The following is a 25,299-nucleotide window of genomic DNA, read 5'->3' as shown; positions in this document are numbered from 1 at the left end:
TAAGTAAGAGTAAAATTTTAGTTACTACCATAGGGCATCCTTTTCCAGCCAGCTGTTTGCTTTAAGATCAAATAAGGTTGTATTCTAAGGTGGTTTGCCTGCACATCAGAGTCTGGAATGCATATTGGTTTATTCTGTCCAGATGATTTAGCAAAAGCTAAAATGAATATTCCCATTTCCCAGTGGATTCTATGGCAGTTTGAGATAAAAAGGCAGAACTGCCCAAATATGTAGAACTTACTTTAGATGATTCAAAAAAGAGAATTTACTTACCCTAAGACATCTTAAAACAAAACAAAACAAAGCCAAAAAACAATCCTTTAGTTGTGGCTGATAGGGTTTAAGACTCTTTATACCCGTTTCTCATTTACTCTAAAAGAGCATCTGTAATTCATCTTGTGCATGGTAGAAAGTTACACAACTTCTTTATATGTTGACATTTTTTAACTATATAAATAGATAGATTTGAAATACACTTTAAAGTTGAAAAGTGTTCTCAAAGAGGAAAGGGGATGTGAACTCTGGATTCAAAGTCTTCGTGGGACATGAATGATGGTCTACGAAGGTTCTGCTAAAGAAGTTAGGCCTACATTTTCCGAAGTTCAAGGTTGAGGCAACTGGCACTGCCTTAGTTAAAACCACTGCCCTGACTCTATTGAATCTTTTAGAGTCAGAGTTATTCTAAACATGTATTTTATGTAACATTATTATCCTGAAGTTGGTTCAAAGTCTCTTTCAATGTGATTTACAGTAATGCCATAGTTGTATTCCCAGAGAGGAGATTTCATGTCTAAACTCAACCTTTATATACAATCTATCCCTCTTGCAATCAAATTTGCTTATCTGAAAATATAAAGAAAAGAGTATTTTAAAATAGAAACTGTTTACAGCTAGTGAACCAGTAATAAAACAGATACCATAGGACCTCCATTAATGCAACTAGTAATGTTACAGATAAGTAATTTTTCTTAGGCTAAAGTGATGAGAAGCAGAATTGGAGGATACAGGAAAAAAGTAAAGAGATGGTGTTTAGAGCAAAAATGTTTAAATGTCACAGAATAAAAGTAATCACCTCCAAGAATAACTTGGTCTTCTTCAAGTCTATCAGCCCTTATTATGATGATTTCATAAAACATACCAGATGGTTACAGTAATGTTTGCATGTTAAGCTTTAAAATCAATCCATAAGGACGCCTAGGTGGCTCAGTTGATTAAGCGTCGGCCTTCAGCTCGGGTCATGATCCCAGGGTCCTGGGATCGAGTCCCACATGGGGGCTCCATCCTCAGCGGGAGCCTCCTTCTCCCTCTGCCTGCCGTTCCCCCTGCTTGTGCTCCCTGTCTTTCTCTCTCTCTGACAAATAAATAAAATCTTTAAAATCAATCAATCAATCCATAATCCACTTCCTTCATGTGTCCATCAAGGCTAAGAGTGGTAATGTTAGCTCACCCAGAATGGTTCTTAGCACCTTTTAGGGAGGAGTCCTAGGAGGCCCTAGAATATACTTGATACATCAGAGGGTTTCTTAAGCAAAGATAAACTCAGGCTAATATATTTAAATATATTTTAAAGAAGTATATTTTTTAGTTGTAGGAAGACATTTAAGTTTGTGAAATTGGTCTTTTAACCACTCAGAGGATCAGTTTTCCACAACTATAAAATACAGATATTAGACTAAGAAGTCTCAAAATACCTTTCCACTAAAATTCCATCAATACTCATGTATTCAGTATAGTGTTCTCAGTGTAGTGTAGTGTACTCAGTATAGTGTTCTTCCTATATTTGTAATTTTTTAAAAAGATTTTATTCATCTATTTGACAGAGATCACAAGTAGGCAGAGAGACAGGCAGAGAGAGAGAGGAGGAAGCAGGCTCCCCGCTGAGGAGGGAGACCGATGTGGGGCTCAACCCCAGGACCCTGAGATCATGACCCGAGCCAAAGGCGGAGGCCCCAACCCACAGATCCACCCAGGCGCCCCGTGTAATTTGTTTTGAGTCTACAGGAGTTCTCAAGAAAAATTAATTTGTGGGGCATTTTCCAAAGTATGCTTTATGCACACATATACACACACATAATTCCAAAGTTTAAAAAGGTGGAGAAATGTTACTATGTACTATAGCCATTTTAGCAGTTCACAATGCTTATGAGCATAAAAGCGCTGAGAAGTTATAAAGAAAAGAAACCTTTTTTAAGCCTGCATTTCTCAAACTTACTTGATTAAAAAGCCTTAAAAAAAAAAAAACACAAACAGGGCGTGTGCTACATAGAAATGGTGCTTTATACATTGTGGGAAACACTACTCTGGTATGTAAGGACCTCAACGATTTGGAAAAATCACTGTTAGTAGTTTCCTAGGGCTGCTATAATAATACCACAAACGGGATGGCTTAAAACAACAGAAATTTATTTTCTCACAGTTCCAGAGGCCAGAAGTCCCAAAATCAAGGTGTTGGAGGGGTTGTGCTGTCTCTGAAGGCTCCAGGGTGTGATCTGCTCTGTGCCCCTCTCCTAGCTTCCTGTGTCACTGGCAGTCCCATGCATTCTTTCCTTTATAGCCACATCAGCCTCAGTCTGCCTCCAACTTCACATGGTGTTCTCCCGTGTGTCTATTTCCGTGTTTCTCTGTCTCTTCTTAGGACACTAATGATTAGATTTGAAGGCCATCTGAATCTGGTATGACCTCCTCTTACATCTTAATTATATCTGCAAAGATCCTTTTTCCAAAGGAGGTGACATTCACAGGTGTGGGAGTTAGGAGTTAAATATATCTTCTGGGGAGACACAGTTCAACGCATTACGTTGATTACCCCCCAAACCTCATATCCCACTGCTCCTTGACCAGGCCATTTGTTAGTGTGCACCAGGTCTTAGTTTCCTTTTCTTTTATCTACTTTCATTCCATAGATAAGGCCTTCTGTGCTTTAAATGTCTTCTCTATACAGATGATTTCCAAATCCGCATCTCTCACCCTGCCCTCCCTGCTGAACTGCAGTCTTTTATCCAGTATCTGCCATATCTGATAGGATTAGACAGACTAACCCTGTCCAAAACAAAATTCTCATTTTCCTGGGGCGCCTCACTCCAGCTGCAGCCCATCACCAGTAAATGGCAATATCCTTCTAAGAATCACCTTTGTTTCTCTATTCCTTTTACCCCCACTCCTAATCCATCAGCAACCCAAGCTGATCCTGTCTCAGATACCTTCCCAGCCCGAGTACTGCCAAGCTCACACTGCCTTTCCCAAACCAGAAGTCTCCTCAGTGGGGTTTCCTCTTCTGTGCTCACCCCACTATAGTCTGTTGCCCACAGTAACAAAGTCTGCTCTTTATCAAACATCGAGTATGGTCACAGTCCTACTCCAAACTCTCCAGTGTCTTCCCGTGACCCATAACGACTGACACACTCTGACCACTGTCTGCTTCTCGGATCCTCCCTCCTCCTCCCCCTGGCTCATTTTGCTCCATTTTATTATATGTGTTGCCAATCTTCAGTCACACCAGATCTGAACCCACGTTTCAGACTCTGCCCTTGCCGTTTCATCTGCCATGTAATTTTCTTTCCTGATGCTTTTTTTTTTTTTAAACAATTTTATTTATTTGTCAGCGAGAGAGCGCAAGCAGTGGGAGCGGCAGGCAGAACAGAAAGAGGGAGAAGCAGGCTCCCCGATGGGCAGGGAGCCAGATGCACGGCTTCATCTCGGAACCTTGGGATCATGACCTGAGCCGAAGGCAGACACTTAATCACTGAGCCACCCAGGGACCCTTTCCTGATGCTTTTGTATGGTTCCATTCCTCCCTTATTCCTTTCAGCTCTCTTCATTACCACCTTGTCCATGTGCCTTCCCTCTACATCCTACCTCAAAATCTCTCCTCCTCTCTGTCAAAGGCTACTTTGTTATTTTTAGAGGACTGATCTCTACCTGAATAGTCATTATTTGCTTCCTCAAACTACAGTATAAATTATATAAGAACAGAGACTTGTCTCATTCATCATTGTGTTTCTAGTGCCTGAAATGGTGTCTGGCACATAGTAGGTGCTAGAGAAATATTGGATAAATGAGTGAATGAAAGAATGTTTGAATACTTGTAAGCAGACTTTCTCTACTGCGTTCAGGTTTCCTTCCTCAGTGTCTCTCAACAGTCTTTGTTCTTCTAATGTGCTTTCCTACAATTTCTAATACATCTTCTCTTTGTCTAAGGAAACGCTCTTGATACTCTGAGCTCCTGTTCAAGCTGCGCCTCCTTGATGTTTGCACTGCTACCTTCCTGCCATGATCGCCCCCACCCCATGTATGATCTTCCAATAGATTCTCTCTTTACACAAGAGCACCTAATTGTTCAATTATTGCATGTGTGTCTCTCCAAAGAGATTAAAAGCTTCTTAAGGAAAAGGACATTATAGTATACTTTTTTTTGGCTCAGGTCTCAGAGCCATAATGTACAGATAGGGGGTCAATCTTGACTTTTTTATTGATCAGCTGATTAACTAATTGAATGCCTCAATCTCAAACTTGTAAATGAAACAACAGCTTGAGGGTTTCTTGGAGAGAGGTGTATAATACAATCAGAAAAAGAGAAGCATTCATATCCAAATACCACCATTAAAAGGTCAGCACTAAAATAAGTAACTGAAGAACTGTTCCGTTTCTTATTAGACGGTAAATGATCTTTCTTACCCAATATGTTGATATTAACTGGAAAATCTGAATAATTACAGTTTCAGATCATCATACCTTTCCTTAGTGCTCAGGAAAGAGCTTGTTAGTGAATGTAAAAACTGAACCCATAAAGGTTATTACTACTAAACTGATAACATTTATGAAATCACTTTCCATCAGTGAATTTGATATCCATTCTAGCTTTTTAAAAAAAAGTAGATCAGTTTTTAAGCATAGTTTAAAATATGGTAGAGGGCAGGCTGGAAAAGTAACATAGATAGAAGTCAACTTAGTACTTTCACATCTCTTAATGTGTCTTGTTGGTAGAAGCCCCAAAGATAGTGAAATCACAATTAGTACTAAGTGTATTATATGTATATATAATATACATAAAATACATGTTATACACACACACACAATGTATCAGATTTTCTGGGTTGTAAACCGTGTTCTTAACAGTTCTTAAAATAAGCCATTTTTGTTATTGATTTTGAATTGTGCTGTTCAGACGTATATAAGTTCACCATCCATCATATTTTACATAGCTCCAAAAACCAAAGTTTCCCTCGGTGGGGGGGGGGTGGGCAGGAGAACTTCTGTCTGTTTCTCAGGGGTTCCCCGTATGTTGTGATCTGAGAGGTTTTGAAAGCTAAGATCTAGAGATGTTTTTCTTCTTTTGCTGTGGCATAAAATACTAACAGGTAAATCTAATGCAGGGAATTACTAGAAATTCATGTGTTCTTTTTTTTCCTCCTAACCTTATTAACTTTTAGCAAGTAATATGCTTTGAAGTGGTTTTTAGTAGTATACAAACTGAAATGATGCAAAGAGGGAAGAAAGATTTATAAAGCGCAGGGGTCTGTTTCAGAGACCTCTGAATTTCCAGGGTTGTTTTTTTTTTTTTTTTTTTTCCAGCTGAAGCAACAGAAAATGGAGGGGAAAACAAAGCAGTTAGAGCTACTTGGTTAGGAAGAGATTGTAAATCCCATACCCAGAAATGCTTGCCACCACCACTCTAGACATAATATTGTCAGCACAAAGTCATAGAATACAAATCTTTGACTCACTTTGAAGTGAAAGCCACAAACACAGGACTAAGCTCCAGTCTTCAAGGGGCAAAGAAAGTTGAATACTTTGCCAAAATTCTTCTTGCCTCAATAAAGGATAGTAAGGTAATGCCTAATAAAACAGAAACTGTTGAAATTCAGGAATTTTCCAAGAACATCAGCTTGATGCACTCATTTCAGGAAGAGGAATCCGCCATCTTTCTAAGAGAAAGGTCTCAAGTGTTCTCTTCACAGACAGGATTTTTGTATCATGTCCAGGAAGGACGTGCCAAATTGGAATTTCAGCTCTGTGATGGCCCAAATTATCTTCCTTCCCATAAAGGATCAGTGTCAACTTATTGCTCCTTAAAGTGTTGAGTGCCTGTTGCTTTAGTGGATCATTGACTTCAGACAGTTCTGGGGAGGCATGCTGAAAGATGTGAAGTGAAACTTGGAGCTGCCTAAACCCTAAACCAGTACGTCCATGATCTTCTAATCCACTAGTTCCACAAGCAAAAAGAGAGAAGTGCTTGGTATGCTTAAATAAATCTATTAAACCTTTTTGTATATTTTTGCATATATATTATATATATATAGGCAGGAATATATCCCCACTTTTTAAAAAAATTACAGAATATTCATTCTGAGCACACAAATCCAGATGATTATTGTCACTTAGCGACAATCACAGGTGGCATGTTAATTATGTGAGCTTGTGCAATAGGCCCTCAGGAGAAAAGTTTCTCTTCTGTCTAATATTCATAAATTCTAAGATACTCAGTCAACTTTTATTTTAATACAACTCCTAATTATTCTATGGGGCTTCTAGAAGACTTTTTGAACTCTTAAAGCTAACATTTATGATATATACGCATGAGTTATGAAACATATTTGTAAAACATCCATGAAGCCCCCTCCAGAATGAATCCAGGTGTCCATCTGCCTGACACCATACTCTCTATACAACTCCAGATACAACTATCCTCATTTGTGATTGCGTAATTTCCTTGCCTCAAAAAGAAATATTCTGTTGCCTATTGATATAACTCAAAATAATAGATTTCTGAATTTTGCTTGGCTTTTGTGCTGTATGAAAAAGTGTATCAGACTATCTGTAGTCTCACCCACTTCCTTTATAAATTCAGGTTTATTACAAGTGGTCACTAATTTATATTCTTCTGAAATATTTGATGGTATGGTTGGTAATGTGTTTGTTAATATGTGACACATTAAGGTTTATTGTTAAGTTGCAGTAATTAGGCCAGCATTATATTTGTGTGGTGATAGGTGAAGCGTCTAGTGGAACAGAATAGGGAGCCCGGAGACAGATTCTTGCCTACATGGAAACCTGATTCATGATAGAAATAACATTGCAGGTGACATAGGCTTTGGCTTAAGCAGTCTCTGTAAGGTCTAGCTTAGGTGTACAGAGGTCTGTGTTCAAGGATGTTCATTACAGCATTGATTATAATAGCAAAAGATTAGGAGCGATCCAAAGGTCTGTCAATAGACTAATTTCAAAATAAATAATAAAATATATATTATATATATATGTATATATAATAATAAATGTACAGAAGAAAAGTATGCAACCCTTTGAAAGAAGAAAACGGGAAACTCATCCTCTCATATACTGCATATGGGACTGATAGATTTGCATCCCCACTCTGGAAAGCAATTTGGTATTATCTATCACAATTTAAAATATGCAGATCTTATGATGTAGAAATTTCACCTGTTGGAATCTGTCCAAGAGATACCCTTGAATATCTTTTGAAGGGAGTGCACTCAGTTTGTTAATTTCCGTGGTGCTTCAAAAACAAGACAAAACTGGAACAAACTTCTGTGTCTTATCAGTGGGGAGAGCGGCTACATCAAATGATGGAATACAGTCAAGTAATTTCCTAAAAATGAGATGGGGAAAGTTCCAGTAATGGCAGTTGGAACAATGTGATTTTGAGAACCCTCCCATAGTTAACAATTATAAGATCAGGACCAAATATTTTTTAAAATCCATCTTTTAAATGCTTGAAACCCTCCAAAAGTACACAGAAACCACTGGGAATGGACTTCAACTGGTATTAATATCTTCTTCTGTTTTATTGAAATTTGGACCAAGTGTAAAATTTTAAAACTACAAATATTCATATTTCAATTTTTTTTTTTCCTTTCCTACTTATCTTTTAGACTAGGTCAAGCATGTTTTCACTTTTAGAATTAAACATGGATCTGTCATTTCCTGATAGATTGCCTTGCTGTGCTTGGTTGAAGACTTCTTGATTCATCAACCTCAGCAAAGATTTATTGAGTGTCTAACATGTGTCAGACCCTCTTCTAGATGCGGGGGTACAGTCGTCAGCAGGACAGACCAGATCTCTGCTCACTTGGGGTTTATATTGTAATGAACTGTCTTGTTTAATAGACATGTGGAAGCGAAGGCATATATTCCCCTGAAGGTATCATCTGAAAGAAAAAGGGGGAAAAAAGGAGGAAAAACGATAAGCAGAAATCCTATTTCTGTATGTGTATGTATATGTGTGTGTGCGTGTATGTATGTGTGTGTGTGTATATATATATATATATATATGTATCCCAAACTTAGAATTATATATACAATATAATTATATATAAATTAAATATGATTGTGTATATTCTATATATAAAAATATATATTATATATTATATAAATTATATAAATAAATATATATTATATAAATATATATTATATAAATATATATATTTATATTATATATATTTATATAGAGAGAATATATAGAGATAATTATATATATTTTTTTTTTTCAGTCATTTTGGATATCAGTGGTTTATAGAGGTGGAATTTAACAGAATTCTTGTTTGTATTGTTTTTTTATGTTGGGGAAAGCTTATGGGAAGATTATGTCAGCTTTTATATAAGTCTGACAAGTATATACTGTGAGAAGGAATTTTCTTGCCTTTTTTTTTTTTTTTTAATTATTTCATTGTTCTGTAGCCTGTAGGCAATGTGTTGTCATTGGTTATTTTTACACCATCGGCAAGTTGATTTTTTATTGCTTTTTATTTATTGTTTTTTATTTCAATTCCAGTATAGTTAATATACAGTGTTCTGTTAGTTTCAGGTGTACAATACAGTGATTCACCGATTCTATACATTACTCAGTGCTCATCACAGGAGGAGCACCCTTTAATCCCCATCACCTATTTCACCCATCCCCCAGTCTACCTCCCCTCTGGTAACCATCAGTTTGTTCCCTATGGTTAAGAGTCTGTTTCTTGGTTTGTCCCTCTCCCTCTCTCTCATTTTTTTCCCCTTTGCTCATTTGTTTTGTTTCTTAAATTCCGTATATGTGTGAAATCACATGGTGTCTGTCTTTCTCTGACTTAGTTCACCTAACATTATACTCCCTAGCTCCATGTGTGTCATTGCAAATGGCAAGATTTCAATCTTCAATGGCTGAATAATATTCCGTTATTATATATATTATTCCATTATGTATATAAAAAATACACACACCACATGTTTATCCATTCATCAATCAATGGACACTTGGGCTGCTTCCTTTATTTGGCTATTATAAATAATGCTGCAATAAACATACAGGCACATGTATCCCTTCGAATTAGTGTTTTTGTGTTCTTTAGGTACATATTCAGTAGTGTAATTGCTGGATCATGCAGTAGTTCTATTTTTAACTTTTTGAAGAACCTCCATACTGTTTTCCATACATTTCCAAACATCTCCTACCAATTGCATTCCTACCAATGGTGCATGAGGGTTCCCTTTTCTCCACATCCTCACCATCCCTTGTTCTTTTTTATGTTGTTGATTTTAGCCATTCTGACTGGTGTCAGGTGATATCTCCTTGTGGTTTTGATATGCATTTCCCTGATAATGAGTGGTGTTGAGCATCTTTTCATGTGTCTTTTGGATCATGGGCAAATATTTTAGGGCAGAAGGGGAGTTAGAAACTTATCTTGATGTATTCAATAATCCTTACCATCCAGAAAGTTCTTTATTATATGACTTTTATTATTAACCTTTTGTTCACTATATTAATTTGTTATTGATACATTAAAACAGTCTCTTAACTCAGCAGGAAGACCACGTCAAGTAAGTTTCAACAGTATCAAGTATTTCTTAAAATATACTTGTCCCAAGAACTTTCTCTAACTTCAACTTCAGGACATGATCTCTTCACTTTTTCTTAATTCTGCTAAAGTATATGCATGATGTAATTATGCTGTATTTTTGTACTGTGTATTTCTTTTGTTTTTCACATCTGTAATATTTATATGTTCTTTGTGGCTATTTAGTCTGTATGTTCATTAAGAACTGACATATTTTTATTTTTGCTTTCTGAAATCACTGTGATTGAATTTAGGCTATTTTCCAATAACTGAATACCAATATCAATTTTTAAAATTGTAATGAGCATCATCTCACTTTAGCTGTTACAGGCCAGAATCAGTGACTCCATTGTCTCTGAATGTAAGGTACTATTTGATTTTCTACATCATTATCTAAAGTTTTCTCTAGTGGGCTTCGGTGGTATAATATTCCTTATCTGTCAACTAAGTGTATTTTTTTTCTCTTTCTCTCTCTCTTTAAAAACAAACAAAACAAAACAAAACAAAACAAAAAAACAACAGCTTGATCAAGTCATCCGCCAAAGAAGCCTGTCCAGTTTGGAACTGTTCCTCTCTTGTGCTCAGAAACAGTTAAGTGCGTTAATAGCTACAGAACCAGTTGACATTGAATAAAGAGAACATATGACAAGCTAACCCACACTGGCAGTGGATAAATCATTGGACCTCCAAAATACATGCTGTGAAGTATAAAGATGCTTTTGTTTTCCTTCCAAACCTTGGAGAATTGATTTCCACTTCAAGGGTAAACCAAACCAATATTTAGAAGAACTATCACAAGATCTAACTTATTTTCTTTTGTTTTCTCCTTTACATTTACTGTCATTTTCTTAGGAGTAGTAGTTGTCATAGTGCAGCAATGGAAAGTATGATGTGACCTAAAAGCTGTTGAAAATTGCCATATTACCAAAAGCTAATTAAACTTAATAACCTCCGGTGGCCTATTATATTGTATTTAGCAAAAAATAGTAACTATCTTTACTTAATTCTTCACAGTGACCCTTGATAAGATTCTAGAATGTAATCATACATTTATTTGACTTTGAGGATAGAAACAGCATGGACTTCAGCATCATTTACTTATCTATTTACTTCAATGTAAAACACTGATATGACAAAGAGTCATTCTGATATTACCAGATCCCTTTTCTGTAGTGGGATATATGTGTTTTCACTGGTAGCAATTAAAAATACTGAACATTATTATATTAATTCAATTTGATCTGATGTACTGCCTAAAGGGGTATGTGTGTGATATATGCTTATTTTCTGTTTCTGTTCTTCAAAGCCACTATAAATCAGTGAAATCATTTTTCTTATTAATCATTATCGTGAACTTAATCTCCAGAACTATAATAGAACTTAGCCATTTATAGGAATTCAGGTTCAAATATAAAAGATATAAAATCCTTTCCTAGTACTTCAGAATGTACTTAAATCATGAGTAATGTACTTTAATGAGAAATCATGAGTTTTTTTAACATCAAAACTAAAATGCTGTCATTAAAATGTATGCAAACATTTTGTTTTGTTTTCTGAAATGCTTCTATTTCCATGGGCTTTGTACTTTTCTGAGATTTCTCAATGTAATAAAAAGAACTCCAAAAACGTTTTTGGTTATTAGTTTTGTTTTTTTAATCTTTTTTAAAAATTAATTAGTTCTTTTTTAAAAATCTTTTTTACTCAAACTTCTATATCCATGGATGATGATGTTTTTAAAATAGACCTCCTCGGATGTGAGGGCTATCTGGCTGCAACATCTATCACTCCATTGATCACCAGGGTTGATTCTGCTGATCTGGCTGGCTAGGCCAGTATCCCCTTCCTCCCTCACCGCTCCATGTGTGTCCCTCCGGAAGCTGCGCTCTCAGTCGAAGAGGACAACCTTCCCCAGTAGAGGAGAGGACCGAGAGGACGGTTCTTCGGTCAAGGGTATATGAGTAGCTGTGCTCCCCTGCTAGAACCTCCCTCCAAACAAGCTCTCAAGGTCCATTTGTAAGAGAATGTAGGGTAGTCAAGCTTCCAAGACTCCAGACACATCCAAATGAGGCACTGCACATGGCAGTCTGCCTTTCTTAAAAAATAAAAATAAAAATAAAATAGACCTCCTCCTAACCATTTAAAATAATGTTTACCAACAATCTTTAAATGTTGATAACTAATTAGTTTTCTCTTGTAAATTTAAAAAAGAAATTAAAACAAGCGGGCCACTCATTTGAAATGCAGCCTAGAAAATAGAGGGAGGAGGGCTTTTAATTCAGGAATAAGCCAATAACACAATGTTAGAGTCCCATTTAAAATCATTTGACTCTCTGTCCTCAAATTTAAAATGATAAGATATTTTGCAAGTCACTAAAACATGAATTAGATGAAAATGAAGCATCAAAATGAAGCACTGAAACTAAGATCCAGAGACACTAAGATCCAGAGATAGTAGAAATGTCAAGAAAATGAAATAGTCTACACCGTTTTTTCACCCCCTACCACCACAGATTGCCTTTTTCTGTTCTACTTAGGGTTCCAGCTTTGCTGTTAACTTAGACTAATTGTTGTTTGAAGTAATTTGAAACAAATCGATACTGATCAGTCTAGGAGCATTTGCAGAACACCCAGCAAGCACAACTAGAAACTCTTGGATTGCTGAATGGTGCTTCTTTCCCAGAGAGCTGTCCTTAAAGGGAACTAAACATGATCATCTGGGCAAAGAAATGATTATTTGAATAACATTAATCCTTCCAGGCTTATTATCTGTTCAGTGATGTTCAAGTTCTAGATCTCATTGAGAACTATTCTTTTTTTGCTCTGGTTATCAAAAGGACATAGACCATCTCAGGTCATAGCCACTGAGAAAATTAAATGGTTAAATATTGTGCCATGACTAAAGGGGAGAGTCTTCCCCTGAATGTGAACCCAGAGTCTCAAAGAAAAGTAGTCATATGTTTTGTGTCTAAAACTTTCTTTGCCTATTGTATGATTTTTTTTAACTCTTTTTATGTAGCATTTTCTACTTTTATATTTAGGTGAGTAAGGCACCATCTGAAAGGCTGAGAGTAAGACAGCAGTTTGATTTTTGGAATGATAAAGCCATTTTCAAACTGTGACCCCATTTTTAATAGATGCTTGAGGGTTCATTAATAGAAAAGTTCTCCCTCCCCCCAGATGAGTATCTTCTTTTTGTGCCAGGTATTTTCACACGTTATCCCAGTGACCTATAAGGTTACAATATCTAGTGAAGGAGATGATATATCCACATTTATTAGTGGAAAGGTGTTTACTTGCCGAAAATGACCAGGTGGTGTTGGGATCCAACCCAGAGTTTACGACGTGCAGTTTTAGTCTTTCTAGTCTACTGGAGATACCTAATACTGTCTCCATGGGAAGATATCTGGAACTCTCTAGTTCATGTACTCTCCTCACTTTATTTTAATCTTAAGAAGAAGACTACCCCCTCTTACAAACCTAGTTGGAGCTCAGGGCCTGCCACATTCTAACTGTGGAATGTCGGACAAGTTGCCTAACCAATTTGAGTCTCAGTTTTCTCTTTGTGAGGTGGAAATAGTGGTTATTGTAGGCTTTTAGTGAATATCGAATTAAGCTTTTAAAATACTCCATAGAGTAGACCTTGCTAGTATGGCCACCAGTTCACAATTATTCCCCTTTCTCTGGGAACCATCCACAAAATACAGGTGTGGTTGCCCAAAAACAAGTGGTTAAAACAGTATTATCCAGTCCCTCGGACCTTGACTGATCCACAAGTGAAGACCGGACCCCACGGGGCCTCCTGTGAAGAATCATTCAGTGAGACCCTTCAACTGCTTTACCCTAGGGAGACAGACCCACAGGAACTTCTGAGGTCAGAAGTCCCGTGATCCCTGCTGTGCCTGAGTCCTGGATTCAATGAGATACCCAAATATTCTTCCAGTATGCCAACACCACTTAATTTTTTCCCCTAGGCGAGCCAGAGCCAGTTTCTATTCCGTGCAACCAAAAGAATATTAATCGAGGCAATCCGACCCAGAGCCCAGTGCACAATCCCTGGACACTCGGCACTTGTAAATTCTTCATTTCCTCCACCTTACTAATCCGCATCCAAAATGGGAACACTCTTTGATTTATTTTAAGGAATGTTAAAAATATAACTGAACCAAAGCCCCTATTGTCTAACAAAGCCAAGTAAATCACAGATACCTAAAACTATGAACAACAGTGCCCTATTTAGAAGTTCTCTGTCACTCAGAATCTGGAGTAGAGGTTTAAGCTCAGCCCTGCTAAATGCTGATTCATGTTCCAATTCAGCAGAGCCTTGCTCAGTGATTGCTTTGAAATCAAAACCAGAACAATGTCCCTATGATTGGTGTTGTTCTGCACTGAGTCAAATATCTATAATTATAACTTTTTTTTTTAATCTGGCAGTTAAACTGAACAGAATCAGGAAATGATGTGTACACTTTAAAGAACAATAAAAGCCAAAGAATTCTCTAGTCACTAATTTAAAAATATAGATGTTGCATATTAAATCCTAAACAAGAAAAAAAAAAGCCATAGATAAAAACCTGGAAAACATTTCTAAAACTCCAAAGAGAAGAAGGAGAGTCGGATCAAAGCACTCAGCTCTAGTCTTCTGTTTACATACCCGCGAACAGCTCTACTGTGACTTGAGAGACTCTACTAACAAGAAGCAGAGAGCCAGCGTGTTCTTAGTCCATGGGCCACTTAATTGTAGCATCACCACTAGCACCCGATGAAGTGGGCAGAAACTGTACAAGACCTCCCAGCTGTGACTGCCAGAATTGTCTTAAGCCAGACAAAACTGAAACTGTTCCCTTTATTTAATTGAAAAATAAGCACACTTTCCTGTACCTAATCTGCCACAATGTAGGAGCTGCTTGGGCATCAATCATTGCTATATAAACAGAAGGAAAAGCTCTAGTAAGATGTTCTTTGCTATCCTCCAGATTTCTGTTTTCTTTTTCTCAGAAGCTTCCATTCTCCACATGTTGATTCCCTTTAAATTTTACCTCTCCCCACCCTGTATGTTACATACTGGGTTTTCCCTATGGAGTACTTATAGAAGCAAATAATAGTTTTGTGTTAATTGTTTTTATTTCATTTTTTAATTTAAAATTTTTTTGTTTTTATTATTTTATTTTTTAAATTTTTGTAATTGTCATTTTTAATTAATAACGCATTTCTTATTTTTGTATACGACCCCTCCTCTTAAAGGGAGAACCCACATCTGTTTTGTCTGTCGTGTCTTGAGGGCATTCCATGGTGCCTAGCCTGTGGTGTGGACTTCCTATATAATTGTGAGTTCATAAATGATTAAATCAATCAAGCAATTGATCATTACACCTGTAATATAATATAATAAATCTCAGTCAAGCAATCAATCACTGTACTTGTAGTATAATAAGTTGACTGATTCCGAGCTGGTAGATTCTGACAACTAATTTAAAGGATTAGGCAAAATTTGCTGTATTTCTAAATGAGGGTTCTGTAGGAGAGTTAGCCTCTCATGAAACAGTAACTAGCCTTCTAGGACTCAACAAAACTTCTCAATACTCTAAAATGAATTCTGTGCTTCCAAACGCTACTGGAATGACTAAATCTCTGTATCATAGCAACTCGAACAGCACTCAATCAGTAGAAATGTGCTACCCAAATTTAGAAGATCTTCTAAGAGTGTGAGTTGGGAAGCCCATCTGAAAAATGATGTGTGAAATAATTTCTTATGGTCGTAAGGGGTTCCTGGCCTTAAGACTAAGAAAAAGCCTTCCATTGAGGGCTGTAGGGTAAGTATGAGACTCACTGGTCCCAGTCCGTGAAGTTTCAGTTACAAAAAGAAAGCAAGAAGAAAGTTGGGAGAGGGGATTGTCCACGCAGGGTTCTGTGATGGAGAGTAAAAGACTCCAAGGGCCCGGCTGGGGATGTGGTTGAGAGGAGAAAGGAGGGGTTGGGAGCAGGTCAGGTTTGGGAATGTCCAGAGCAATGTGGTATCAGAGTCCTTCTGATCACAGAAGCCAAGAAACATCTGATAGGCTTTTAAAATCTACCTCAGACTCCCAGTTGTGATACAAACTGGTTTTGCATTTTTGAGAAATACACAGAAATCAAGAAACAAACTCGTTCAAAAGGTAGGAAAACTTGACTCAGTCCTGGCAAACATTCAGTTCTCAGAAGTCTGGGAGCTGATTTAAAAAGAAAACTCTGAAGCCACAGAATGTACAAATCACCGACTTCAACACGGCTCAGATGCTGAGACAGATTATAGAAAATTCCTTGTGGCAAGATCTATAAGTAATGCATTTTGAGCATTTGCTCCTGAGTGTCGGTACTGTTCCGTAAAACGTTATTAACTGCCGGACACTGTGGAAGGCATTACCTTCTTGGAAACATTTTTCCCTGTGTTCTGTTTTTATCTTTCTTTTTGCCTGCTTTCCACAACGGCCCCAAGTGTAAATGTTTAATTTAAACTATAAACATGTTAGACAATGATTCAATTAGTAAAATTGTACTTATTGTTTCAGTGAGCTAGTCTTTAGCGTTCCTTCTATGTTATAACCTTACAGGCAAACCAATATTTTTTATGTTTGTGAGCTCTTAGATCACGAATGTTAAACAACACATCTTTTATTTCCTCTTACACGTTTCTCTTTTTGTCTCAGAAAGCAGGGAAAAAAGACCTTTCACCCTTCATTATCAAAAACTGTCATGTCCTCAGCTGTTCCCTAAAATGAAGTAAACTAGGTAGAAATACCACATCAGACTTTTGGGAAAACTCTGGTCTATTTCTAAGCAATCCAGATAAATAACAAGCTGGCTGCCGTTGTCGAAGAGTAAGATTTGTTCCCTTTTATGTAAACGAAATGTTTCCAGAGTGTCACAGTAATCTACCTAATATAACTCTTTCTTATGCTGGCAGTTCCTCACTTGAAGAAATCTCGTGTTCAGAGGAGGGTTTTCTCCCTATTCCTTATAATTTGCGATGCATACTCTCTATTACACATATGAAGTACTCTACCAGACCGGCTGAAAAATTCGATATAACCCATAATGGAGTGTTCAATAGACCTCAACCTTAAATGTAAGAGGGCCGGTGCCCTCCTTGTTTTAGTCTCTCTTTGTGCATGATCTCATCTGATCCCATGACTTTATATACTGTCTGAATGCTAAAGACCACTGAATTGGTGCCTGCTGTCCAGTTCTCTGAAGCTCAGAGCCCTGTATTTAGCTCCCTACTTAATATTTCCACTTGGATGTGGTACTTCACTTAGTAAAACCAATGTTCATCATCTCTAGCCACCCCCTGCCACCCAGAAAGTCTTTTCTCTGTCTTTGATAATATTTCCCATTCAGTGAATGTCAGTTATCTCCTCCATTTCTCTTTTTTTTCTCCTCACTCCCTACTTCAAAGTCAGTCCCGAAGGTTTCTTCTGATTCTCATCTACTTTTTTCCATTCATTTCACGACTACCTTCCCGACCAAAGCCTTTATCATCTCTTGCCTAGACTTTTGAAATAGTCTCCCCAGTGAGCCCTTGCTTCTTCCATTCTTGCTCCCAAATAATCACTTCTCCACAATACAGCTCATGATCTCCTGAGACCTAAATTTATTGAACCAACTAATGTCTCTCTGGGAAAATGCATTCATAGTTTCACTTTGGAGGCTAAGAACATAAACAATGTGTAGGAATAGAAACAAGTAACCAGTTGTGGTTTCTGTCATTGGGGCAGGGATCCTAACAGGATGAGGTACAGATGATAAAAACAAGACTCGGTTGAAGACAAGGAGAAAGTTGGTAAATGAATGGCTATGGGTACATCTGTAACCTGGGAGCCAACTGGTTCCTTTTTCACCTTCTTTTATTGGGCTTCAACTTTGACCGGCCTGCCTCTCTTTACTCTTATTACTTTGCCAAGCAGAGTGTCTCTTCTTGAAGGTTTACTGTGGAACAGAATTCAACATTATAAATAGCCACAGTTTCTTATATAATCCTCTCCAGATAGGTTGGGAATTTTATTCATGATGGTGGGAAAAGTGGAAGTAGAAAAGATACCCCTTTTCTCTAGCCCTTGAGGTAATCATACATCTTATCATCAAGAATTGTGTATGCTACAAAAGAACATGCAGCTTCAGGTGATTCTGTGCTTTTTCTTACTGAGTTAAGGTGTAAAGTAAATAGGATGTAGGTTCAGGGTGATGAAGGAATAGCCGTGGCTTGGGGCGCAAAGGACCGACATTTTCTCAGCCTTGATGAGTCTCCTAAGGAGGAGAGACGGGCTTCTCAGCCCTCATGAAAAGTGTATTTTCTCTTTTTTCTCTTTGCCTGGTGGCCCCACCCTCCTGCCATTATGATGCATACTGATAAATAACAAGGAAGGAAGCATAAATAAGATGGGACTGGTATCGTCGTGAGGGAAGGGAAATGGCGAAATCCAAGAGATTCCAAACAGGAGCAGTAGAAAAGAGCTATCTCGTTCGTTGCCTTACTGCCTGGCTTGGGTACCCGTTTCAGCCTGTCCTTCGCTGAATAGCTATTCTAATTAGCATAATTCAATCGACTAATAGGAATACTTGAGAGATGGAATGTGTTGGTTAACCTGGCCAATCAGGTTGGCTTTAGCAAGCTGAGATCACTATCCGGCGGCCGTGCTTCATTCCTTCATGAAACTGAGAACATGGGACTACACGTTTGGAGAGATTCCATTCCCATGAAGAAGTCAAAACAAAAGTGGGAGTAAAGGCACAAGATGCTTCCTACGTTTCGTTCTCTAAGTATTTTTACAAACTTCTTAAAGAATAAGAGAAAATAAGAGGAAGACTGTATCTTGGTATGCCCAATGAGAAAGAAAAATTATAATTGGATACCTTTACTGTCAATCATTTAGCAATGCTTCCTGACAGAAGGTATGGAGATGATGGAAACTGTATATTATACGTGAATTGTGTAATATGGTAGCTACTAGCTGTCTGTGACTCTTGAACTCTTGAAATGTAGCTAGTGTGCATGAGAAAACTAAATTATTTTATTTTAATTAATTTTAATTTAAATGTGTATAGCCACCTGTGACTAGTAACTACCCTATTGGAGAGAGTGAATCTAGAAATTCCCTTGCCAGGGAAGAAGCAATGACCAGGTTATTTCCCCTGATCTTTAACATAGTCAGATTTGTTTCCCTCTACCTTTTTTAAGATTGGGAGTATGCATGTCACCAGTACAAGGGCACGTGAAACACTCTTAAGGAAAGGTATGTCACTAGTGAAAGACTAGGATTCCATGCTGTTGATAGGTTATTTAATTTTATCATGAGTAAAGGATAAAAGGGACCTTACTGAGTAACACTTCTGACCAATGTATGACTCTTGGAAAAGAAGGAACATTTCTAGTTTAGTGCCTGCAAGTAGAAGGGATTTCTCTGATCTTTGGCCCAAATTATCCTCAAAATCAGAAACACGTCTTCTCAATTTGAGGAACTACTATAGAATCAGTCTTGGTTTGCTTTGAGCGTGATAAGGATCAAAATGACTCTCATTTTAAAAACTAAGCACTTTGAACAACCTCATTATTCACTTAATTTAGAATAATTCAAATTAGTCATTATTCAGAAATTGAATAATATGGATTCAGGCTTCCAAAATGGAGTTTTGATTCATGAGAAAGAATGTCTCGGTTATGAGTTCTCAAAAATATTTTATTCACACCCTTTTTCCAATTATTGAGTTTGTTGAGAGGTAGCTTTGCACTTAAAAATAATTTATTGAGCTCTATGACGTGCCACGTATTGTGCTAGGCATATTACAACCACTTAATGCTTTTAACAGTTCTTTGAAAGGAGAGGAAACCAAAGCTGACAGAGGTTCAGCAACTCACCAGTGATCACAGCTTGTAAACTGTGGAGCTGAGTTCCAACTCAGGACCGCCTGATGCCAAAGCCATGCTTTTCAGAAGGGGAGCTATTTCCTTTTGCCAGCCACATTCGCCTCTTTTATTTAATTCTAGCCACTCAATCTGTTTGGATTCACTTTTGTAATATATCTCTTTTGAAAGGGTGCTGATGATCTTTCTCAGTACAAGCTCGAGGCCCAGCCTCTTGGCAACCGGATTGTGCTGAGTGGTACATCACCAAAGCCTGCAGTAAACGCTGTGGCTTCTTGCAGTGTTAGGGTTTATGCTGATGGGGCGAAGTGGTGGGAAGATCATTTCCCTTCTAAGGCAAATTCCATTTAATTGCTATTGTGTTACCTGGTGGGAAAAAGATTTATGTTCCCTAGCTCAAGCACATCAGTACTACTGAATACTGTGATGTAGCCTACAGTTTACACAGGTTAACTCATATGAAAGCCTGGTTGGGATAGAAAGGACGGATGAGCTCATCTAAATGTAACAATACAGGTTCTTCCCCAAAACTCCTCTTCTCCCACGTTCTAATCAACTCTCAAGGGAAATCATCGGTCCAAATCAATAACTTAATAGCATATGAGCTTTATTACATTTGCAGTGTAGAAAAATAGAAATGGCTGTACAATGTAATTCAATTCTGTTCTAAATCTTAGACAAAGATCACAACGCAGAGCCAAGGATCACTAGCTGCTTTCCTCAGATTTTACCTATTAACTGTAACTGATATAGCCCACCAGTGATATTAACATCAGAAATTACATCACGTATTTAGTAATTTGGAAATACCCAATATTGTTCCCATTGCAAAACTTTACTGAGAGAAGATTTCGTCCCTTTCATGATTTATCACAGTTTATGCAGGACAGAGCCAGGCTGTCTGGGTTCAAGTCTCACATTCATCATTTACCAACTTAGTATTTAACCTTGCCCTGCCTCAGTTTCCTCTGTTTTAGAAAATTCCATAAGGTTGTTGGAAGGTTAATACATGTAAGGCCATTAAAACAATGTCTGGCCCATAAAGGTTCATGTTCTATAGTCATAAAGGGGAAAAAAAAGTGCTGTTTGCATGATCTTTAAAATATCTCATTATCATTATTTTCTGTTAATATTTTTGGTAATATTTTTCATAGCGATAGAATGTCATTTTTTAGCTTTTAAAAATACATGTGTTACGTTGCTTCATTTGTCCTGGATGCTAGTTTTTCTTTTCTGTGAAACCATGTCTTAATTTATTTGAAAAGTATTTATGATCTGTCATCTTTCAGCCAGATGTCCCATTAGCTTCTAAGAAGCTTAGAATTCTGCAAAACATCTTCAGAGAGAGAGCATAATAATGCTTTACTGAATGACTTTTTCTTCTGGTGGTAGCAAATATTTTGAGAATTCAAAAATGCTCTTTCCTTCAACTGTTCTCTAAAATTAAACTGTAAGCCTCTGACCACCATGCAGCCTCCATATTTCACTATTGGGACTGTCTCAGGTATGTTTACCTTCAACAGAGTTGGTTCCTTTGTCTTCCCCCCCTCTTTCCCCACTCCCTCCCTCCCCTTCTCTTCCCCCAGTCTGCATGCCTGTCTACTCTAAAGAGTGGTGACAAATACTAATCTGAACTAGACCACAGTCATATGAAGTCAGATGGAGAAATTGGCCTTGTCTCAAACCTAAAGCAGAAGGGAAGGGTGGAAACTGCTGTCTTGTAAATAGCAAGCCACCCAGAGCGTGAGCCCTGAAAACATGTAAATAACACTACGTCCCATATGCTTTATTCCTCAATTTTGTCATGCTACCTTTGCCAGCTAGTTTGACTGAGTACGATTTGCAATGTTATTTTGTTGAACATTTTTTTGACAATTTGAGCACAGTTTTGAATGTAATATTAAATCCTCTTCTGGCTTGGCAGATTGCAAAATTGCACACTCTGTCTACACATCAAATCCTAGCTCTGGAGAGGAATTCAGACTTGACCTAGTCCAGCACATACAGAAAGTATTGCATTTGAGCTCTCCTGTAGCAGACGATATTTCAAACAATCCTAAATGACAATCATACAAGATTAATTATGATATTAAAGATGCTTTCACAAAAAAAGTTATACTTAACTTGGCTTCCACTTATAAATTCATTCAATTTCTTCTTCTCATTGAAGGATCTCTAGCCAACTCCAATGGCTGGACCAGTAAGTCCGATCACACCTCTGTGACTGAGGAGGAAACTATCATAAATTATGTTAGCAATTTAGTTCTAAATTCTTTGTGTCAGCTTTATGTGTCAGACTTGGGGCCAGTCCACTTTTTAATCCATGAGGGATTCTAGAGAATTATCAGAGAATCAGCTCAATCCTAGCCACCATTTTATAGAAATTCTGGGATAACCAGAAAAGACACTGGCACAATACTTCAAGCTTTGGCCTAGTATGACTTTAAATCTTACTTACATTATGTTAAAACATTTTTCTAAGAATTCCTTAAGGAAAAAATGATCAAAGGAAGGGAAAATTTCTTTAATCAAAGTCCGCAAGATTGTAGACCATATACTTAGTGACAGAATGAAGACTTACCTCAGAACACCATTTCATCAGCTTCCCTTTGGGCTTTCTATCATCCAGGTTCTATTGTTATTTCTGTTTTTTTAATTTAAATATATATGGACAAACAAAAGATAGATTGCTTTAAAATATCAGCTACATGGCATTTTAAAGTTGTTTTAAAACAAACTCACATCGATCTTAAAGTTAGCTTCAGTGAAATTAAAAAATACATTCAACCTGGAATTCACCTTCACAATCAGCATCTAAGATCGGTTATTCTTTTATTTCAAGTAGTTTCTTCAGCAATTTGTTTATATTTATGTTTCTTCCCTCTTAAAAGAAGCTTTTTGCTCTGTTATATATTTCCTTGGAAACCATTTAATCTGTATGGTAGAGACTTCTCTTCTGATTCTAGCCAGTTCTCCTCTGTTTCTGGGGCACAGGGTAGATTATATTTCCCTAAACCACAGCAGTGAGGTGGAGCAACACCATGGTACTAAAAGGCTTCATCATGGGCTTCACAGAAGTGATGTGTACCGTGTCCAGGCCAAAACATTTAACTGCTGCCGCCAGCCCCGAGCTGCCTTCCCGTGCTGAGCAGCAGAGGCACTGACCTTGTGCTGACATTGGGGATCTACATGCAGAGCTGCCCGTGAAGGACAGGTGGCTTGGAGGGTCTCCTACATCCACAAGTGATTTTAAAGGAAGGAGAACTAAACCTTTTGTTGTGTAAGTCACTGAGTTCTGGGAGTTTTCTATTATTGCCACAGAACCTGGTCTATCTTAATTAGACAAGATAAGACAAGCCTTAGGAGAAAGTCCGGCCTGTTTACATTATGACTTCCTTGAGTATTTTATCAAGACCTGTCTGGGACACAAACACGATGAATATACAACCTTTTGCACTCAGATTGCTATAGAAGTACTTCCTGGGGTTATGTTTAACCGTTCAAAGTTGGAAAATTGGACTAAAAACTTTCTCTTGCAAAAAATATGTGTGAATCAAAAAATGTTGTGGGTATGCATGCACACATACACATATACACACTGGGGGTGTGTGTGTCCTGCATTGTCGTGCATTCAGTGTATATGAATGTTATACATAGATATGTTTGAAGGTTTAATGGCAGAGAGAGAAAGATACAAGTCACCACGTTCTTCCATGGATCTTTCACTAAGTTCCAAAATCAAGTGCAGTGTGGTCTATCTGCCACTCTCTTGCACAGAATAAAAAATGGCTCCCAGATCATAGGAAAAATGGCATAATTCATTTCCAGCTAGTCTATAACTAGTAATTTCCCTTTTCTTTCTTTTGAAGGATGGGTTGAAATCATCTGAAATGAAGTAGTGTAAGAAGAAAGAAAATGTTGCCATCCAATTTTATGTATACATTGTATTCCATTGTATTGACAATTCTTTGTGTACTAAGCAAGTCAAGGGCAGGTTCTGTTAAGTTACTGTGACTGCCAGAAAACTGCCAAGCAATCAAGTAGATGTTTCTTGGTTGCACCTGAGCCTGTCTCTGGCTGAGGTTTACCCCTGGGTGCTGACAAACATACACTTTGCACTTTATGTGGGTGAAAACACTAATTAATGGAAAACCTGGGCTTAGCTTTTCTTCATTTAGCTGAATAATCTAGCTCTTGAAATTATCGATACTAAAGATATAATCATTAGTGTTTCTATTGTACCTTTCATGACTAAGGTGTTTTTATTTTGCATGCATTTCATTCGTAGGATACCTGCTCGGAGTAGCTAATGGTGTTATGCTACATGCTAAGAATGTAAAACAAGTTCATTTCTCTAAGACACGCAGGAATCACGTAAACAAACTACCATCCAAACTCCTGTCTGTGCTCTGATGGCAGACATCACTTTTTTAATACAAAAAAAAATCCTTTTTGCAAATATTTTTCTTTATAAAATATTCTTTTTTAAAGCCCCAAGGATTCAAAACTCCAGGTTACTCTTGGAATTGCCTACATAATCTTTGTAGCATTTCTGGAGTTGGTGGCTCACATGCATCCGAATCCCTGGGGATCCTTGTGAAAAATGCAGGTTCTTGGTTTTCTATCTAAATGTTCCAAATCAGAATCTTCTGAAGTGGGCTTCAGAAATTTTCATTTTTAACTAATTTTTCAGATTATTCCAATACACAATAGAATTTGAGAGCTCCTACTGAAACAGTAACGATCATTATTCCTGAGCACTGGGAGAACATCTTTAAACCATTACAGAGATTACTCTGGCTTTATCAAAGCAACACCTCAGTAAGCCCCTTTATGTTTGACCTCCTCACCTCTAACAAGCATCTGAACAGCAAATTAAGTTTAGCTACTGGTAGGAGCCAAGAAGTTGTAAATGGTCAATGAACAGCAGAGGGATAATTTTTTCTTAATTTGAAGTATAATTTGAAGAAATTGAACATCAGAATCCTAATGGGTTGTTTTTAAATGACACTGAATGCTGCCTTCAGGAAATATTTAAAAATTGTGAATTTGGAGGCTGATGCTAGGGAAAAATTTGAAAGTACACAGGAAGAGGTAGCAGGTGGCTAGTGGGAAAGTGAGGCAGGAGACTGTCTATCACTGGATGGAAAGAAGAGAAAGAGGGGTGTGGAGAGCAGCATTTGAAAACAGAAAATAACCTTTGCACACATTCTTTAAACCCAAGGTTAAGTGGTAGTATCCTGTTTTGCAGTTACAAATTTGAGTCACAGAGAAGTTCCATGAGTTGCCAAAGGTCAGTCGGTTAGTCAATGGCAGAACCAACCATACTCCAATGACTCCAAACCCACGGCTTTTTCCACCTCATTATATTGCATTTTCTTTTGTTTTAAGCCTTCCAACTAGTTTTCAGCCCATCTGAGAGTATCCTATCTAAGTCAATTTGAATTAATGTGGCAGGACCTTGGGCAACCACATCAGTGTTTATTGAGCCTTTCTTACTGTTTTTTTCCCTTCAGAATAATTACAAACTGCTGTGTTTTAATTACAGTGACTTTTAGGATGCTCCAGATTTCT

General features: G+C 37.5%; 1 protein-coding gene across 6 annotated transcripts in view; it reads left to right on the top strand.

Moving 5' to 3' along the window:
• Positions 1-25,299, top strand: part of CCDC91 (coiled-coil domain containing 91) — a 289,046-nt gene that overhangs the window by 242,411 nt on the left and 21,336 nt on the right. For 4 of the 6 annotated variants that reach the window (XM_032855167.1, XM_032855171.1, XM_032855170.1 and 1 more), the window contains one exon: positions 10,353-11,459. The exons of the other annotated variants lie outside the window; for them this stretch is intronic. In XM_032855167.1, the coding sequence (XP_032711058.1) occupies positions 10,353-10,463 (111 nt within the window). In that variant the 3' untranslated portion in view covers positions 10,464-11,459. Of the gene's footprint in view, positions 1-10,352; positions 11,460-25,299 lie in introns of those variants that run through there. 6 annotated transcript variants of the gene reach the window in all.

The sequence above is a fragment of the Lontra canadensis genome, unplaced genomic scaffold (assembly GCF_010015895.1).
Source record: "Lontra canadensis isolate GAN:19392208 unplaced genomic scaffold, GSC_riverotter_1.0 scaffold9, whole genome shotgun sequence".
Taxonomy (NCBI): Eukaryota; Metazoa; Chordata; class Mammalia; order Carnivora; family Mustelidae; genus Lontra; species Lontra canadensis.
The sequence above is the reverse complement of the archived record's forward strand: the minus strand, read 5'-3'. Positions and strand labels throughout refer to the sequence as shown.